The 20,114-nt window shown below is 48.2% G+C and overlaps 1 protein-coding gene and 1 long non-coding RNA gene across 31 annotated transcripts in view; one reads left to right on the top strand and one right to left on the bottom strand.

The window, feature by feature from the left end:
* Positions 1 to 400: 400 nt before the first annotated feature.
* The window catches only part of Ncam1 (neural cell adhesion molecule 1), a 293,481-nt gene continuing 273,767 nt past the window's right edge, over positions 401 to 20,114 (bottom strand). For 11 of the 30 annotated variants that reach the window (XM_078046995.1, XM_078047001.1, XM_078046997.1 and 8 more), the window contains 5 exons: positions 17,241 to 17,421; positions 7,576 to 7,783; positions 6,471 to 6,587; positions 4,765 to 5,577; positions 401 to 3,667 (listed from right to left, as the gene is read on the bottom strand). In XM_078046995.1, the coding sequence (XP_077903121.1) occupies positions 3,547 to 3,667; positions 4,765 to 5,577; positions 6,471 to 6,587; positions 7,576 to 7,783; positions 17,241 to 17,421 (1,440 nt within the window). In that variant the 3' untranslated portion in view covers positions 401 to 3,546. Of the gene's footprint in view, positions 3,668 to 4,764; positions 5,578 to 6,470; positions 6,588 to 7,575; positions 7,784 to 12,433; positions 14,792 to 17,240; positions 17,422 to 20,114 lie in introns of those variants that run through there. The other 19 variants (XM_078047012.1, XM_078047013.1, XM_078047014.1 and 16 more) reach the window with 4 other exon arrangements.
* LOC120889693 (uncharacterized) lies at positions 7,779 to 10,804 on the top strand. The gene is made up of 3 exons (XR_013437889.1): positions 7,779 to 8,118; positions 9,101 to 9,230; positions 10,313 to 10,804. It is a non-coding gene; the product is annotated as an uncharacterized LOC120889693 (long non-coding RNA).

Genomic DNA, 20,114 nt, shown 5'->3' with positions numbered 1-20,114 from the left:
TGTCTATCAACCAGTCCCTAACCAAGTCTGTTCTCTAGGCACTTCCTGTCTACTAAAGAGAAAATGGAGTCTCAGAGAAATTAGGTAATTCTTCCAAGTTCAATCAGGAAGTGGTAGAACCATGATTTAAACACTTCTTTCTGAATCTAATGTCTGGCCCTTCTAAACCAGGAGTCCTCTATTCACCTGTGAGAAAAACAAAACAAAGCACCATCATTCAGGCAACATAAGCTCAACACATTGGGGTGAACTTGACCTTGCTCACAGGGCTCCAAACAGAAAACAAAACAAAACAAAAAAACAACAAAAACAACCAAAGCCACCCCCCTGCACTGACATGTCTACATTTGACTTATAGAAACTCTCATTTTGTCAAAAGAAAGCTCAGTTAGACCATAACTGCTTTTTTTTCTTTCAATTTTTATTGAACACAAGTATTCTGACAGAATGCAAAGTCAAAATTCTCAGTTAGTACTCAGTATTTACACCAGTGAGAATGGAAACAAAGGTGGTGCTGATGTTTCACTTGGTAAAAAGTTTTATAACAAGAGAGAAGGCCCCCGAAGTACAGAATGCTGGGTAGGGATGTTAATGGAGGTTTGAAAACCGCCATCCAGACAGACAGCCTAGGATGAAAACCTGGGATGTGGGAGGTTCCATAGAAAAGTGTGAAAATAGAGTTCCACGTCAAAAGCTGCTCTATATACACCGCGGCCCTTCAGGATTGGAGACCTGTTCGTGGCACCTGAGTGCCTCCCGCAGAACTTGGCCAAGCCGGTCTTCATGTGAATACATATGTATGGCACATACACATATAGACACATCGACACGGAAACTGGTGGAGTTGATCCCTCCTTCCAAAAATTAAAAAAGCAAAATTATATAAGCTTTTATCTCTTAACATAAAAGATAGAAGATCTTGAAAATAAAGTGACTCCCTCTTTGATTTTAGAGGAAGCATTGCTCTTTAAAAATAAAAAAGAAAAGAAAAAGATAAGGAAGGCTCACGCATGCGGAGACAAACATATGTGTAAAAGCAAGAGCGGCAGACGGAAGTGTGGGCAGTCTTGGGTTCCAGCTCGTGGTGGGCCAGGGTTCTGGGGGGGGGGTCAGCTGCCCTGGGCCAGGTTATCTGAGGGCTGACTGTACTTCTGTCTCTTCCTCACCAACAGAACCAAATTAGTTTGCCTAACCACACCCACTTAGAGTGAAATACATGGTGTCTCCGGGTCTCCAGGAAGTATCACATGGCCTGGACCTAGGAGGTCAAGGCATTTAAATCACAAGATAAGGAATTGATTCTACTGAACAGCCTGGAGACCTAAGAGCTGGCCCTTCCCCACCAGGCCCTCCCTGCCTCAGGCGCCCACTTCTCCCATTCTGCCCAGTGCACGCTAAGAGCTGTCTTCATGCTACTTGGTCCTGAGGGCCTGTGCATTTGAACTCTAGATCTGTGCAGACCCTAGAATCAAAGGGGCCAGGACTGTGTATTCTGGGATCCTCCATTTCCATCCCCAGGAGCTGAGAAAATGCAAAATAACCCCACATTTAGCAAATGACAAGACCATTATTTTTCACAGTTTGAAATTATAATCTAGCATTGCCACTGATCAGACTGCAGAAGTGTCAGAACCTTGGGGGGGAGTGGCCCACAGAGCGGACGCAGAGGCAGCCTTGCCACCCCGGGCCTCACGCTGCTTGTACCTTGGGAAAGGAACGCATGCCGGAAGAGGACCAATTTCTGTTGACTTAGCGTCCTCTTCATGACCATCATCATCATCATCTTTATTTTATTTTCTTTGTTTAAAGGCTTCGATTCCTTTTAAGAGTTATTTTTTGTTTCCTGAATGTTTTTCTGAACTATCTGCTATACCTTCCACAACCAAACTATGTTGAAGTTTTATTTCAATACTATGACAAAAACACGTTTCACACTAAAATATTCACGCATCCACAGTGCACAAGCTTGCAGTTCTAAAGTAGAATGAGAAACAAAAGCAAAATTTCTATACAAAGGGCTGGCTTTTCCCTTCTCCCCCCTCCCATCCCCCTTAAAGTTTCTGTATTTTTCCCCCACTTGGTTTCCAATCCAGGAAAGTTGTGTTATGACTCCAGACAGTAGTTTTTTTTTTCTTTGTTTCTACAAATGCTGCCTAAAATGAACAGAAGGCCGATGTTACTTGACTTCAACAGATTTCCAAAAAAAGACACTAATTCCCTGAAGCACACATGCTCTTCCGCTCAAATCTAGATTCTGGGCTCAAAAGGAAATGGGATGTATATATTTTATTTGGCTTTCTACAAAAAGGGGATGTTTGGGGTATAAATGTGTGTTCACCAAGACCAGCCCCAACTATACAATCTTCTCTGCTTCATTCAACAAAGCCTAAGGAGTCCTTCAAAAGGAAGGGCGAGAACGCCTGGGAGGCAGATCCTTTGTCACAGATACAGGCAGGTGGCAGCTAATCAGAAAGTGGTCTAACCCCCAAAGAAAACACAAAAAGAACTGAAAATAGAAAGGCAAAACCATTCCAATGAGATGGATTTTCACCTGAGCTGAACACAGGCAAAAACTGCAAATCAGAAAAGGGGGTAGAACCACTGTAAACAATCATCTTTTGTAAAGTCACCCTGTGCTAAAGCAAGCCCACGAGGATCCTACCTACCTCTAGGCGGTATTTGTTACTCTAAAAAAAGAAGAGAAAAACAAAAACAACAACAACAACAACAAAAAAGCAGCTATTTTACATGGACATTTAAACACAACTGAAGTCAAACATTTGTCAACCTGTAAACACTGGAAAACAAAGTTGGCAGAAAGGAAGGGAGGAAACCAACACAAACAACAAAACAACAGCCAAAGGAAAAGAAAGCAAAAGAAGTCCGAATACTGCAAATTGAGATCTACCCCCAGAAGCTGCAATTTGGCATTCTTCCTACAAAACAAGAGTCTACGTGGGAACTGAATTCAGCTAGAAAGGTGACACACTTTGCATACTGAACAAATACAAAGTGAACAGAAATGATAACTTATTTATGAGGTTTTACAGAGTTCAAACTCGACTGAAAGTATAAAAATAAACTGTGGACTTTGTTCATTCGGTTAGTCTTAGTGCCTGAAAGTATTTCTCTGAAACTGGTCTGTGCCAATCGGTAACACCAAGTGTGGTCTTTCTGAACCTAGATTTTTTTTTATTTCCCTTAGCTTCCTAGATTCTTAATTTGGGGTCCTTTTGTTTGATTTTTAAATGGTTTCAGGGAACGGAGTGTCCTAGTTTGGCTGTGGGTTTAACCTTTTTGTCTCATTTTCTTACAAGTGAGTGTGCAACAAAGGAGCCCTTTCTATAAACCTACAAAAAGGAGATCCCATGTTTATCTGTTTAGTTTTTTTTTTTTTTAAAGGCAAAAGACACTAGAGGAATGAGACTGTGTGTGTGTGTGTGTGTGTGTGTGTGCGCGCGTGTGTGCGTGTGTGGTATTGGAAATGCTCTGGTGAAGCTGCTGTGTCACTTTTTATTTTGATTTCTGCTCGTTGCTCATCACCCATCATGCTTTGCTCTCATTCTCCTTTGTTTGTGTGGCGTCGTTGGGGACCGTCTTGACTTCGGCTGGCGCTGGCTTTGTTTCTGACTCCTGGGACTCCGACTTTGCTTCTACAGGGCCCTTCCTGCAGAGAATCAGGAAAACAGCAAGGCTGAGACCCTGGTTTGCAGACATCTCCCCCCTTCTGCCAGGCCCTGGTTGGTGGGGGGCAGTTCTAGCCCTTGTCTCCAACCCTGGAGGCAGGTTGAAATGACTTGGGAGCTCTAAGAATCACTGATGCCTGGGCCGTGTCCCCGAAAATCCTGGACACAGTGATTTCTGAAAGTTCCCCAGGTGATTCTAATGTGCAGCCTAAGCTCAGAAGCCCAAGTCCTTCCTGCTAGAGCAGCCTACCTTGATGTTGGGGCTTTTTGACCTGGGGCAGGGGAAGAGGGTGGTTAAGGCAGCCTCTTCTTCACCTTGACAAGCTGCTTAGAGCCCCTCAGCTTGCTCTAAGTAATGTGTGCTGCACTGGGTTCCCAATACTGGTTCCAGGTCCTCCTCTGCCCCCCACCCACCTCCGACACCACCTCTTTGGCTTCTCCCTCCCCTCCCCCCACTCCGTGCTGTTTAAGGATGATACCTGTATGGTGACCTGGGTTGGGTGAGAAAATACTGTTACAGAGGCATTTTGGTATTCGGGAGTTCCTAGTCTTCCCAGATACTCTAAGGGCAGCAGTGAATGGTGGTGGGGGGTGGGCAGCTCAGCCAGTGTGTGATGAAGCTGCTGACAGCATTCTCCCTGTGCATCAGCCTGGGGGGGCTACTTTCTTCTTTTTGCATAATGGTGCCTTTCAGAGGGGGGGACTTAGCCTGGTTCTGGGTGTCACTGACTGGGCCCCGGGGTGGCAGATAAGGGCACCTTGGCCTCCTAGCACCTTCCCAAGCTGTGCTCATCAGTGGCCCACTGCAAAGCACCCCCAGGGAAAACAGAAGCACTGCTAGGATGATAAGGATAAAACATAATTAACATGGCCTAATTAGAGAGCAGGAAGCTGCTCCGTTCAGGGAGCCCTGCTGCCTGCCCCTGTTACTGCCTCATCCCAGCCCCTTGGTTGACAGTTGGCTGCGAGAAGCCCTGGGTGAGGCTGAGGACACATCTAACAAGGAGGACACAGCACAGCACAAACGCACACCACCACAGGACACAACCTGACGACAGCAGACAGAGAGAGGCCGTACTCGGTCTTTGCTGGTGCAGGCGAAACAGAGCTGTCTGCAGTGGAAGGAGCAAGCTCAGGGGCTTGTCCACTGGCCCCAGCGGCGGGAGCAGGAGAGCCCAGGGCTGCAAAAACATCCTTTGCAAGGTCAATATCTGGGGTCTTGAAGTTCCCTTCGTCCATTTTAAAGTCCTCGCCCTGGGAAGGGTTTGTGGCGCTGACGGAGGCAGCCTCGCTCTTCGGGCTAGCGGGGGCTGTGGCTGCCTCAGGTGGGCTCTTCGCAGCGCCGGGCTGGGTGGGCTCCGGGTCCGGGCCTTTGGTGCTGGGAGCCTCCTGCTTGGCCTGGGGGGCTTCTGTGGCAGGGGCGGCGGCTGCTGCTAGGGGACTGGCTGCTCCAGTGGGGGTGGGGGTTGGTGCGGGGGTCAGCTTGCTGGCCGCAGGGGCCTTGGAGGCCTCCCCCACACTGGCTGGGGTGCTTGGGCTGAGGACAGCTCCTTGATTGGCCAGGACACTAGAAGACAAATTGCTGGCAGGAGCTGAGGTCGGGGTATCACTCAGGTCAACAAGGGGCGCAACCTTAGGGGCTGAAGCTGGGGGCGGGGAGGAGGCAGCAACGCTGGGCCCCTTGGAAGGGGTGGCCTGCCCAGCGGGCACAGAATTTGAGTCCGGCGCGGCCGTGGCCGGCGGGGCAATACTGGAGGTCAGGGTGGTGGTCTCACTGGTGGGGCTGTTCTGAGCAGTGGCAAAGGTTTCGGTGATAGTGTCAGAGTTAGTGGTGACAGTGGTGACAGAAGGCAGCATGTCCTCGACAGTGGCTGTGGTGTCGGCAGGCAGCCTGTGGGAAGGACAGAAAGTAGAAGAGAATAGACAATGAAGCTGAGACGTGACAGAGAAGCTGGGCAGGAGGGCTGAAGCCAAGGAGAGGGGCCATGGGTAGGCATGCAGTCACGCACGGGCAGGAACAAAGGCCCACAGAGAAACGAGCACGCTGAGAGGAAGTACAGCCCAGGCGGGCATCAGAGGACACAGGAGACGACAAAGAACATGGCAGTCTCAAAGGGACCTGCTAGCCTTTCCTCCCTGCTGATGGCCCTCCAGCTCTCTGCGCAGGGCTCCGGTCACCTACAGACCTGTCTGGGCCTTTCTCATGTCTGCCCTAGATTTCCACTTCAGGAGAGGCAGCTTCAGTGCAGTGTCTCCCTGCTATCGGCTTCCAGGGCCCCAGAGCACCATGGCCCCGCTATCCTGCAGGGCTTCCCAGTCAGGAATAAGCAGATGACAAGTGTTCCAATGGCTCCTAAGAGCCATGGGTTCTTCCAGCCATGGATTTTATGGACCTGTGAAACTCTGTTCCCTTAAACCCTTAAGATGGTGGATAGGCAGGCAGGTGGGCAGGCAGGCACAGCTGATCAGGGCCTCTGGAGGATCCTGAGGCTTCGGAGTGGACGAGGGCCAGGAAACTTTACCAGGTAGGTCCCCAACTTCTATGGCACAAGGGGTTCTGTAAGGGCACCTAGACACCCCAAATAGAACCAAGAATGCCCTCTGATGAAAGTGGGAGGGACCAGGCATTTCCTAGCCAAGTAGGTCTTCTGGCCAAGGGCTTCAAAACCTTGGCCTGCCATGTTGGGCTGGGAACTGAGTGGGAAGCATGGCAAGTGGGGGTAGGGTGGCGAGGTGGGTTGTGCACTCTACTTAGGAGGTGTCAGCCCCTCTCTGCCCACATACTCGGGCTCTGTCAGCGGCGTGGTCTCGTTGGGTTCTGTGTGTTTCCCTCCGTCATGGTTTGGGGTCCGTTCCTCCTCAGTTCGAACCTCCACGATGGGCTCCTTAGATTCATCTTTCCTGTGGACAGAGTTCAGCTGGTGAGATCAGGGGCCATTGTGGGTATGCCCAAGGAAAGCAGCTATGACTCAGGGTACCTAGGCCTACCTAGTCCAAGCTGGCCAGGTGGGTATCTAGAGCCAGATACAAGCATCTGTGTCTCAGCCTGACCCTTGATAGCTGTGGGACCTTCAGTATCTGATGTAATCACCCAGTAACTTGGGGCAAATAATCGCATGTACCTCATCTAGTTATGAAAATTAAATGTGATAATGCATGTGATGTGTTTAGCACATCTTGTAGATAAGTGCTCAAATAGACACACATATACACATATGGATACACTTGTAAGTAGGTGTACATGTGTACACATGTATATGGTGCCTGGCATGAAATGGGATTAAAGAAATTATTTTCTTGCTCCATCCTTTCTTAGCCTGCCCAAGCCATGCCCCACTGGGTGACCATCTTCAAATGTTCTCGATAACTGGCTCAGTATCTGTTTCTGCACAGATGCTGTTGGAGGAACACTATCTGGATCATCAGCTAAATGAGGATAGAAATTTTATCTGTTTCATACCCTGTTGTAACCTAGAGCCTGGGAACAGTGCCTTGAACTAGCTGCTTGATAAATATTTGCTTAGTGATGAATGAATGAATGAATGGGAGCAAGGTAAGTGTGTCCCCAGGTGCTGATCCCTCTGCCATAGCTCCTTTCCAGGACTTTTGCTCTGACAAGGCCCCTGCTTGGAGTATCTCAGGGATTTCCTAACTTTCATGAGATTCTAATATGCTGGATGTGGGTTGGGCCCAAGAGTCTGCTTTTCAAAAAGATGGCCCCCAAGCCTGACCCAAGTATTTTTGCCCCCCAGCGTTTCCAAGTGGAGAAGGTGAAGCTGAGGGATAGGTCACTACAGGGATCAGTGGATGGCTTGGGGGTGGCACCACTGCTGGGCTCCTGGGCTAGGGCAGATCCCAGACCTTGGCAGGGTGGCAGGTCTGCACTCACGAGAAGGCCGCCTTGCCCTCCTCCATGTCCTTGCCCTTGGCTCCAGGCCCAGCTTTTCCACACAGATTGACGGCGATGCACATAAGCAGGCCACACTTGTTCAGGAAGTAGCAGGTGATGTCCACGACCACCAGGAGCAGCACGAAGATGACAATGAGGATGCCCACGATGGCCCCTGTGCTCAGTCCTGAGGTGGGGCTGCCATTGGCTTAAGTGGGAGAAAGACGGCCGGTGGTTAACAGACTGAGATGGAGCCCGTTGACCCTACAAGCAACAGCCCCTGGGGGTCGGGTAGGGCTTAGAGTTCAAAGCCTTGGCATTCACGCCCAGAGTGACTCCTTCCTTGGGGCCCTTCTATACCCTGGTATTGAGGCAACAGGCTGTCTCTGTCTTCCAGAGAGAGGGATGATAGCTCCATCTTATCAAGGGGACAGGAGCGTGGAGCTCCTTCAAGTCAAGATGAGAGCGGGGCCTGAAGATGAATCTCCAATCCAGCCCTTGACTTCTGAGCCTCCCCTGTATTCATTCACAGCTGGCCTCCTGGTGAGTCCTGGGAGCAGACAGAGCCCAGCCCGGCAGTGTCTGAGGAGTCTGGATAAAGACATGGTGGAGGGCACTACTGTGTGTCCCCTCTGGACCAGGGTAAAAGGCTTTGCACTGTAGGCAGAGAGTGACTGCTGGTTTCAGGATGGGCTGTGGCTCTGGGAATAGTGAGGGTCAGGGTTCCCTGGGCTTCTATGGGGCTGGTGAAGGGGGTGGTTCAGGCCCAATGGCATGTAGATACACTCCCTCCCCACTTTAGGAATAACTCCAAAGAGCCCAACACTGTAGTACACTGGGCTCATGGTTCACCCTCTTGTTCTGTATCCCAGAAGGACAAATGGAGCTCATGTGACTCTGGAGGCATGGAGGACTCCCCAGGCCTGTTTTTTTTTTTTTTTTTTTAAGTGAAGGGTCTGGGAATACTCACCATCTGGGAGCCTGGCATGCTTGGATCAGACTTCAGGAAAATCAGCAGGCTCACCCAGAGCTGCACACTCACACACCCAGGCACGCTCACATGCAGGACAGACACCCACAGATGGACACATTCTCACATCCCAGCAGCACCTGGACCCTGGTTCCATTTCTGGCTGGACTCACTCTGAAAGACTCAGCCCCTCTGTCTAGCTCCCTGGTGTTCGTCTACGGTCCCCTGGGCCCATTGATGCTATCACAAAAGCCCCCATACTCTGTTCCTTGCATGGCCGTGACTGATGTTAGTTGCTTTGGATGGAACTACTGACCTCTTGGTGGTTCCGGTCAGTGTCTGGGAGGCAATGGGGATGTGGGAAGCAAGAACTCACACAGAGCTCTGCCTATAAGTCAGTGTAGAAATAATGACCCTAAACTGAAATATGGGCACTCCTGATTCATTTTTATTAGGTGTCAGGTTAGGCACAGTAGCCTGCCAGTCATATACCATGCCAATTAATGGGATGATATGTAACCCGTAGATGGGCCCCAATCTTCTTTTCTCATGCAGCCTGTGTTCTGGGAGGAATTATTCTGTCTGTTCTACGGGTCCTTACCCAGGCGCTGAAGTGCTTCCCCCACAGCAGTGCCACTCTGCTACCAGCCCAGCATGCCAGAGGACCACTCACAACCTATTCTAGGTATAATACATGGGACCTGAGCTGAAGGAGAATCTCTAGCTTGCAAATGTTTTTGGCCCCCTTGGGACATTGGCTTGCTTCCCAGGCTTTCCTCCTTGGCTCTCTGGCTGATCCCTTCCAACACTGCTCTGAGGATTTCATCCCATCTCCCAGGAAGGCCCAAGACTAGCAAGATTCTGGCTACCTATGTCTGGGCTTTGGCAGCAGGAAATTAGCTGCTGGCCCCAGCTGTCAGCTAGAGTGGGTCATTTTCTCAGCAGTCAGCTAATGCAGAGGCACTTCTGATGGGTTGAATGAGAACAAAACCATCTCTCTACTTCCCCATCCATCTACATTCTACCACCAAAGCAAAGAAAGATGCAGGCCTTCCTGTTCTTTAGCATCCCAAGCTGTTGGGGAAGTCACTATAGCCAGGAGTTTTCTCTATTCCATGACACTGGGCTTGAAAAGCCACTGCAACATCCTGGAAGCAACACCCGGTAGGTAGCAAGTGCCCATTTCCTGAAGGAGGAGTTGTAAGTTTTTTTTTTTTTTTTTTTTTTTGGTGTGAGAGGCTATGTCTGTATTTTTTGACTCAATGGCATTAATTCTATGTTCTGAGGTTTATAAATATTGTCTTCTGAGACTGCTTACATCTTACGGAAAAGCTGCTCTGTGTGCAGGACAGGGCAGCAGCTGGGCAGCTTCTGCTGTGGGTTCATCAGATCCAGCTGTTGGCTGTGCTGATTCTGAGCACATTTGAGAGAAGGTGTTGGGGGGAGGGTTCAGCAAAAAGACTCTGCACTATGGAATAAACAAAAGGGCAGTAGTCTCTCCTTTCATTTGTTATAAAATTCAAAGCCTTCTCCCGGCCTAATAGACCCTCATTGTGCTGCTGGCCTCAGGCCTCAGGTCACCTTCTCAGAAAGGGCTCACCTGATTTTTTTTTTTTTTTACCTAGCAAGGCTCCTGTACTCGGGGCCTACCCCATCACCCTGTCATAGTCTCCTTGCCTTTTTCTATTCATTTACATTTTCATTATCATTGGCTAACTCTTCTCAAAAAAACCTAACAGATGCCCTCTCTCTCTTCTGTTTCCCCAGCACCTGGGATGACCCTGACTCATAGAAAATGTTCCCTGCACAACATATTTGTCACATGAACTAGAGAGCATTTGACCTGGAGATGAGAACACTGCTTCCAAATAATAAAGCTTTGTCATGAGAAGGGAAAGATGGCCTTTCTCGGTATGGCACCAGTGATATTAATTATGGGGGTGGGCTGGATTGCAGTTCCACATGAAATAGCTAGTCCAACACAGTGAGAGCTGCCTTGGTAGGGGAGCACCCTGTGGCTGGAGGCTTTCAAGCAGAGGCAAGACAATCTCTTGGCAAGGATGTTGTAATGGTGTGGATGAGGTTCCTGGATAGAGGGTGTCTGCAAGTCCTCTTCAACCACAAGAGCCTGTCATTCCAGGTCAGATGTTCTACACTGCCCAGCACATGGTACAGGTTCCCTCATGCTACTCTCCATAATGTCCACTGAGGACTTTTTCTGGAAGGCTAAAATGCTCAATAAAATCTCATCTGTGATCATTGACCCTTGTGATTTTATTTTTCCATGAAAAATAAACACCTTTTAACTCAATGATTCTCCACCTGCAGTGGAATTCCTGGGGTTCTTGTTAAAAACTGAGAAGCTGGGGCTCCTTAAGTCTTTGAAATCAGAATCACTGGGGATAGTCTCAGGTCTTCCTTTTCCTGAATCATACCGAATTAAAGCTGATCCTATGATCCATCATCAAGTAGGAGATGGGCTGCTTGCCCTGTTTTTTGACAAAACAGAGGTGGCCTGATGTACTGGATAGATTGAGAAAAAGCAGACTTGTCCCTAAAACCAAGGAGTCCTTTCAGGCCACCACTGCTAAGAACTAAGACTTCTAGAGCAAGTGAGGTGCTCCTCAGGTTGAAGAGAGACTGCTGGCCTCATTTACAATAAGGGATAGGCCACAGGACGGATGAAAGGATATTTGAGGCAAGCCAGAACTCATTCTCTCTTGGAAGATGTCACAGGATTTTTCAGTTCAGGAAAGCTAGAGGGACAAGTGTCATCTCCTGCATCTCATATGTAACATTTCACGAAAGGAAAAGTAAAAAACCTTTGGGTGTCTATCTTTGCCACCATTGTCCCCTGACCTCCTTGACTAACTCGCCTGTGTCCCTGCATGCTAAGACAGCTTCTTGGAAGCAGCCTCCTCACAGCCTGGGCAGTGAGACTGCATGGCTGGGGCTGTCTGTCTTCTGTGGTTCCTGGTTTGGGAGAGGGTGGTACGTAAGTGGGAACTCACTTGCGCCAAGACAGAGGCCCATAGACACTTACGTTCTTTCTTTCTTTTTTAAATATTTTGTTTTAGTTGCACACAATACCTTTATTTTATTTTTATGTGGTGCTGAGGATCGAACCCAGTGCCCTGCACGTGCTAGGCGAGTGCTCTACCACTGAGCCACAACCCCACCCCGGACACTTACTTTCTTGTGCCTTAAATTGGGAACATGGGTGTCTCATGCCTTACAGCTGCCCAGGTGAGCCAGAGTCATTGTGCCATGAGATATGGGTGTAGAAGTTCCCTCTTTGTCCCTTAACCCTCCACATGACTGTCAGATTCTCAGAACAATTGAGCTGGAGTCTGATTCACTCATAAAACCCCACATGTCTGCTTGCTCCTTCCTGGAACTTGTTACACAGATGGCTGGTCTCAGGGGCCTTTGAGAGGTATCGAAGGATGATAACAAACAGAACATATTTGACCAAAGAGGACCTTCTTTCATTTCTATCTCAAGATCCCCTTGTAGCCTCTGTAAGGAGTAAAGGTTGCTGTGTAATTGGAAGACCTTGTTACAGAGCTATGCATCTAATGACTCAGAATGTGCCTCTGTCCTCAGAGCAACCACCTTCCAAGTTCTGCAAAGGCACTTTCCCCTCCTCTCTGCCTGCTGAGGATTCTAAGGAAGAAATGGGTTTCTTAGGATAGCTGAGAAAAACAGTGTTCTACATGAGGGAAAAAAGAATCTCCTTTGGCTACAGCTCCATGAGATCAGGCTATGAATGTGAGGTCCAATTTAAATGTCTCTTAGGTAATCAGTTATCATGGGAGATGGAGGGAAAGGGCTTTTGACACTTTGTTGGACACACAACATTAAATAAAATTGAAACACGCTGGAGAATTCACATGAACTGTTATATCCTTTAATAATGCAAAGGTGTAAACTTCATAAAGGCCTCGCTGATTATCTACACAACAATGTTAGCATTCTTATTAGTAAAAAAAATGTGATCCAAACCTGCTGTATAAATATTCCAAAAATGAGCAGAGAAACCCCATGTCATGTGGCATGTGGTCAGCACTAACGCAGGGCACAAAGGTAGGGTGGCTGGGCAAAGCAGGAGTGTGCGTTCCTGTGGGGCTCTCTGAGGGCCGCTTTCTTAAGGATCCCTGGCAGGGCTGGGGGTGGCAGCCTTCCCTGGGAACTCAAGTGTTAGGATGGGTGGAGGGATGCACACCATCTCTGTCTTTTGAAGGCAAACTATTATAAACCACAGCTCTGTTTGCAAGACCCCAATGTTTTTCTCTCTGAGGGTTGTCCAGCCCTGGGATGAGCTGAGGGATGTGCTGAGGGCACAGGAACAGTCAGGCCTCTCGATATTTAGAGTTATATCAGATATACTAATGCTATCCCTTTCCTCTGGGTGGCCTGGGACCAGACTGAGTCTGACCCCAGAGCTGGCCCCCATAGGGTAAATATGTGTGACTTCTACCCAGGGTGATCAGAAGAACAGGAGAATTATGGAGGGGATCTCTTCTCCCTCCCCACAGCTCTCCCTAACTGACCTGTGATTCTCATGTCAGCCCTAGGGTACCATGTTCCTCTCCCCAGTGCTTTTCCCTGTGCCCAAGAACCATCCTGCTTCACTGCCTGGTGGGAAGAGGGGTCTGGGCTCCAGGAGAGAGGTTTGTGGCTGGGCAAGGGTGCTGCCTGCCTGAGTTAAGCCACGTGGAGCTTTGACACTGAATCCTGGGGACATTGGTGGGTGCCAACACAGGTAGCTTTGCCCACAGACCATAGCTCAGGGTTATTTGAATTCCCAAAGGGAAAGGCTAGTCTTTGAACATTAAAACACAACTGAAAAAAAAAATAAAAGAACCAAAAAGAACAAAAATCAAACTTCTGTGGAGATGTTCAGAGATGAGATAGGTAGAATGATGGGTGACCACAAGTGGGGAGGGAGTCTTTATTTGGTAGAAAGTCCACCTCCGAGCATACAAGCTCACACTACTGGGTGGTATTCAGACCTGCATCTCCAAATGTCCAACCTCAGAAAAAACACCCACTTCTTCTCCCGGGTGAACTCCCCAACAGCAGACAGGAGCACCTGGCTTTTCATGAGGGTTTTAAAAGTGTCACTGAATCAATTGACCAATAGGGAAGCTAGGGCATTCTGGTAGAGCTGACAGGCTGAGCCATCCCTGATTTAGTGACACTTTAGTGGGGCTGAGTGGTCTGGGAGTGGCCTGTTCCACCCCTTTTGCACTTCTGAGTATAACAGTGAAGGCGGGAGTTGGGCCTGGTTCACAGTGGAAGCTTCCAACCTGCCTGGTGTACAGGTGATTATGGTGACAATGTGGGTCACAGCTAGACCACAACCCCCAAGACACAGAGGTCTGTGCTGATCTGCGATATGCTGCTAAGCAACAGGAGAATTACCCCTGCTGGGAGACAAGCACCTTTCAAAGTCAGCATGTGTTGGGCACATTGTGTCTTGGCCCTGTTCACAGAAACTGCAGAAGATACTGGTTATAATACCAGGACCAAAGTACCTCCCAGAACATTCATCAGCCCCAGAAAATATCCTAATCGATTCAGCTTTTTCCACTTCATAGGCAACAGGGGGGTTAATTTGCCCATCATGTCAGCAGAGTGCTCAGGTAAATCACCAAATCTGGCTCTTTAAATACTTAAATGCAAGCCAAGCCAGCTATTAATTGAAGGGCGCAGAAGGGGCACAGAGTTAGAAGAGAGGGGGCATGTGGTAATTTCGACAATCTGAGGAGAGCTGTAGAACCCCAATTCTTCCTCTGCTACATTTTAGGTATGAACAAAAAAATTGCAATAGGTAGCAGAGACGCAGGAACTTTGCGGGGGGAACCTAGCCTGATGCTTCTTTCAAAAAATAGTCTTTAAAGAAAGAGCTCTCAGATTCTTTTTACTGCCATTAAAAAGGGGGCAAACTCCTTATGAAGTGGCACAAGTATTTGTGAATGGTCAAAATCAGGAGGTAAAGCTTTTTTTCAATTGCAAAGCCTTCCTCTTCCACACAAACTGCTCTCTCAGCTCAGTGGCCGTGGTGGGGCCAAGGTAGTCCTGACAGGTTCTTCCAAAGGGGCACTCATCGCTTTCATAGGAACTGGGCTTTTAAGCAAATTTAATTTTTGTGTTCAAGTTCCTAACAGAGCAAAAGAAGAGTCACTGCAGAGAAAAGCAATGAGACAAAGGTGTAGGATGCAGAATTGCCTCCCAAGGTAGCTGCAGTATTAAGCAATGGGTCCCCAGAGAGGACATGTTTGTTTAAAAATAAATGTGGCAGTGGGGATGTCCCAGTGATGTCCAAGGTGACAAGTGTAACGACAGACACAGGAAGGGGAGGGAGGGGGAGAGAAGGAAAGAGAAGGCAGAGACAGAAACAGAGAAAAAAATAGATAAAAAGAAAAACAATTAGGTCAAATATAGAAAACACAAGAATTCAAGGTTAATTCAACTTAGTAAATTAAACTGACAAAGGTTAGGGAAGAGTTCAGTGCGGTATCAATACCACAGGCCAGGTCAGAAGCTCAGCAAGGCCAGAAGCAGCACAGCGGGGTTAATTGGGGGAGGTCAGGGGCCAGCGAGCAAATGAAATTAAAGTGAGAGAACAGGAGCCTCCACAGTGAAATCCCAGGGTCTGATTAGGGCAGTGTTACCTCTTACTAAGGTGAAGCCTCAGTTGCAGCCAGCAAGTGTATGGTCTTCTAGTCGCTAGTGCTTTTGCCTGAAGCAGTAGAGATGCATTGGATGTCTGCGCTAGGTCAGCAAACTGTGCATGAGGTGGAGGCTGCCTTGGTAGCGCTGAAGCAGACCTGTCTTCCTACTGCACAAACACCGCCATTGTGCTGCTGTTAGAGTCCTGTGCACCTCACCTCCACCACCCTGCTGACCACAGCATTCAACCACAAATGTGTCTTGTGATGCAAAGAGGTTTTATTCTTGGACAATAATACAACGTCCAGGAACTTCCAACCAAGCAGAGCCACCTCCTTCTAAGTCCTGCACAGTAGACCTGCACATCCATCATGGATAAGGTGAGCAACCCTCTCTGGCTTAGTGGGCACTTGGATGATTCACAAGGATTCTGGAGGACAAGGTCTCCTTAATATTTTTGTGTCTGACTCCCAAATTCCAGAAGTTGATGTTGCTGGTAGTATCCAGCATGGGAACACAGCCTGCCTACGTGACTGCTTATGGGAGATCACCCCAGGGAACAACTGCCTTAAGGAACCTGTCTTGCTGCAAAGGATTTACTCAAGCCTCACATTCTCCCACCTTCTAAGTGATTGCAAAGACAGAACAGATCTGGACCTCACATCCTGCTGACCAAATAACACAGGAAAGAAGGGGCGAGGAAAAGCAAGTCCACCCAGATTTGGACATCCTAATAAGCAGCAATGAGAACATTCCTCATCAAGTGCCTTGACTTTTGCACCTGTAGGGACACGCCCCGCCCCCAGCCTGAGACAGGGAGCCTTCCCGTCCACGCTTCGATCTACAGCTTAAAACTCACCTGCCAACTTGATGGAGGCCCCATGTGTCTCCCAGACATACCCATTCACACACAAGCAACCATCCAGAATCACTCACCGACCTCTTGTTTTGTTGCTGCCTGACTATATCACTTTTGCACATCCAGCCCTGCATTTCAAGCAGCCCACACCCCTTGTGGCCTGTCTCCCCCTGGAAGGAGCAATCACGACAACTGAGCCAAGGAACTGGCAATCTCTACAGATGGGACAGGCATAATGGAGGCTGCCCAAGACTGTCTTCCTACCACACCTGAACATGGCAGAGTATGTGGGGACCCTTCCAACAGCCTGCAGCTGTAAGATCTATGTCTCCTCTCCTGCCTATGGTTGGCATTTGTCTGGCCTGGAAAAGCAAAGTGATAGCTGAAGAACTTTTTCTTTGAGGGATTTGGCCAATGAGAGGACTGGTCATCAGTGGCAAGGTAGCTAGGCCAGAAAGCAGAACTCTCACTTTATTCCCACACTTGAGTCCATCCTGGATCCCTAGAGACAGATCTGCATCTCCTAGGAGCTCTGCCACCTAAACAATCTCTAGCAGACTGCCTGCCTTTCATGGATGGTGCTTTCCAGCATCTGTCTTCTCCACTTGTTCCATTTTAAGAGGTTCAATTTAATTTCCATTTCAGGGGAGAGGCCCTTGGCAGATAGGATTTGTCACTAACTGGGCACCATCTCTTCCTTCTCTTGGGGTCACCATAGAGAAGAGATTTGGACCATGGTCATGCAGAGAAAGCCAGCATCATATAGAAAGTGCATAAAACAGTTACGTGTTCTATTATGGAATGGTAGATGGCAGATAAGGTCTCATAAAGGATCCTTACTCAACCAGAATCCAAGGCAAGGCAGGAGCTGGGCATTTCCCATCTGAGGGGTTCATGGACTGGTTAGCATCGGTCCTTCAAGGCCGAATGAGACAGGACCTTTACCCCAGGATGCTTGGCCAAGCCTTCCTGGGGGTCCAGTACATCTCAACCCACTGCACAGATAGGTACAAGGCAAAACTAAGCTTGGCTGGGCAACCAGTCGTGAGGATGGCTGTAAGCAAGCAAGTTGTCAGGGTTGTTCAGGCGCATTAGGAGGAGCAGCACTTGTGCATTAATTCAAAGCGGAAAACTACTAGAAAGCGGAGGCAGTCATACCTGGGATGGCTGTGGGCTGGGCCGAGGTCTTGAACACAAAATGAGCTGCCTTGGACTTCCCCTGTTGGTTCTCAGCCACCACATACACCTCGTACTCAGCATTCCAGTCCAGGGACTTGAGCATGACATGGTCACTACCAGACGGGAGCCTGATCTCTGGTTTCCACTCGGAGGAGATCTTCTGGGAGAAATCGGCAGGAAAGATACCAGACACCAGAAAGTTTTAATAAAAATGCTGGTGAGATCTGCTAAAAGGCAAAACTTAGGGAGTCTAAAAGTACAGGTGTCAAATTGCAAAAACATGAAGCACTAAAAGAACATGGTCCTTGTTCTTTGTGAGCCTGAAAAATGCACAGATGGGGAGGTCAACCTTGAAGGTCTGCAAATGCCAGTGTGCACAGGGACAACCACCCTCACTGTCTCAACACCTTCAGGGCATGCAGGGGCTCAGGCACATTCCCCTTTGGTCCAGTCTACATTCTGGAATGCTGGGCACACAGACATGAGGGCTTTTTAGAAGTGTAGTTAAATGAATACGCTTCTTGTCCTATTTCAGAATTCTGCTCACACTCAGGTGTGCGATTCACCTTTCTGACCTGTGAGCACTGCATAGACTCCAATTTCACTATCAACACTCATTTATTGAGCACACACTTTGTGCCAGGCACTGACCTAAAGGCTGTCTACACATTTTCTCATTGTGTCTCTACAATAAGTCTACAGGAGGTTTTTGTCAGGCTCTTACCAAACCTGATGATGGGGATGTGAGAGGGAGGGTAGGTAAATTCCCAAAGTCACTCTGTAGTCAAGGTTGGAGCTAAATCCCTCTGGGCCCAAAGCTGTGAATTATGAATTATTATTATTCTTTATTCTACATAATGTGACTTGGTCTCCAGCACTGTAGCTGAAGGGATGAGGTTCTGCTGTCAGGCCTAACCCAGAGATCCTCAGAGGGGCCATGAGGAGCACCCCACAAGGAGGGCCCCACACAGCATTGCCTAGGGCAATTGCCTCCTAAGGTAGCTGCAGTATTAAGCAGTGGGTCCCCAGAGAGAACGTGTTTATTTAAAAATAAATGTGGCAGTGGGGATGTCCCAGTGATGTCCAAGGTGACAAGGCAAAATGGGCAAAATGAGAAGCTTGAAGGCTAGGATTCTGGGTGTGTCTTTTTTTCTCAGCCAGCATTCTCTGATTATTGCCTTCACCTTTGCCAACGAATTTGCACTGGATGGGAGTTTACAAAGCCATTGTTGAGCAATTGCCTCCTTAACAAAACAGTTGTGGGAAAAGATGCAGAGGCCTCTGAGAAATCTTCATGTGGTTCTGATCACAACCTCTGGCCCTTTCTCAAGGCCTGTGCTCTGAGATACATGCTGGACACATAGGAAGGTCTAACAAATGCTTACTGAACGACAGGCTACTCTTCCGAGAGAAGAACATGGCTACAATGGAAGGTAGTCCAGAGCCCCACAGGCCCAGGGCTGATGGGAGTCATCTTACAGCAAAAGAGGTCTTACCAGGCAAAACCATTTGGACCAGTCAAAAAGACACCTTTAAGAATGTGATAGTGCCCATGCCAGGGCCTGAGACTATTATGGGGAAATGCTAGAAAAAGTTGTGATTTCCTAGTGCCTAAGCAGGATGCCTGGGCTGTGCTGTAAGTTAGCTTTGTGTTGCCACTACGGGGTCCTGTTTTCATTTAAAACAAAAAAAATTGAGCCGTCTGTCTGTACTCTTCTTTCTCTGTCTTCCTCAGCAAACATCATTACAGAAGAGACAACCTGACTACAAAGCAAATATTCAATAAAGCAAACATTATGTTATATAATACATATTAATAATACATGATAATATTTAGCAAACAATAAGTTTTGAAGTGAAAGGGAGAGGGTGGTTAACATTACTGAAATCTAAAATAGCTCGGGAGTTTTACTCCGGTTGGTTGTCTTTATAACACAGTTATGATGGCTGATCCTGGAGATGGCCTCTTGTGGGAGAAACTTTTAGCTGGAGCCTGCAGCTACCATTTATAGAGGCTTACAAGGGCCACACATACTTCAGGTTCTTTGTAGACAATATTGTGAATCTTTACAACTTGGTAAGTTATTCTATCCCCATTTTACAGGTGAACTAATGGAGGTTTTGGAAGATTGGGTGACCTAGTCAGGTCTTATGCTGGTACGAGGTAAAGCGGGAACCGGATGCCTTGCCTGTCTGGCTCTAAAACCCATGCTCTGTCTAGTGGGCCACATTAGCTTAACAATGGCTAGAGGCAGTCCATCCTACCAGTCCATCTGCTTCCAGTGGAGTGTGCAAAGACCTGCCTGGTCCTGGCATCCTTCTCTGCCCTGAGGAAGCAGAGAGACCTCTCATTCTGTGATCCCTCTGGGCTGGGCCTTAAAAGGTCAACTGAGTTTTTCTCTACTATATCAGATCACCCCGGCATGACTTAGAAATTAAGTGGGAAGCAGGGCTGCATTGACAGCCTGCCCACTGGCTGAGAGGAGTGCCTGGAAGGCTCTGTGCTGGACCAACTCTCTAGAAGCCTAACTAGCTAATGACCCAAATGTCACTTCTACCTCGGGGGCTGATCACACGACAGAGAGAGGAAGCCAACTTCCTGGAAAAAGCCTTACTTGGGCAACTTGAAGAAAGGAAACTGCTCTCTGGCTCATTATTTTCTATTGCTAAGAAACTCTAGCAACAGGCTGTTCCTAGTGCCCAGAGACTGTCTTAACATCTCTTCACAACACTTGTGGTTGATGATGAACAAGCATCATTGGATTTGGAGAGGTTGGGGGTGAAAGGTGGAATGCTGGACATCTTAGATGAGTGATGAGCAAGACAGAAGAAGAGGCTTAGAGCCAAAGAGCA

The sequence above is a fragment of the Ictidomys tridecemlineatus genome, chromosome 4, assembly GCF_052094955.1.
Source record: "Ictidomys tridecemlineatus isolate mIctTri1 chromosome 4, mIctTri1.hap1, whole genome shotgun sequence".
Classification (NCBI taxonomy): Eukaryota; Metazoa; Chordata; class Mammalia; order Rodentia; family Sciuridae; genus Ictidomys; species Ictidomys tridecemlineatus.
The sequence above is the reverse complement of the archived record's forward strand: the minus strand, read 5'-3'. Positions and strand labels throughout refer to the sequence as shown.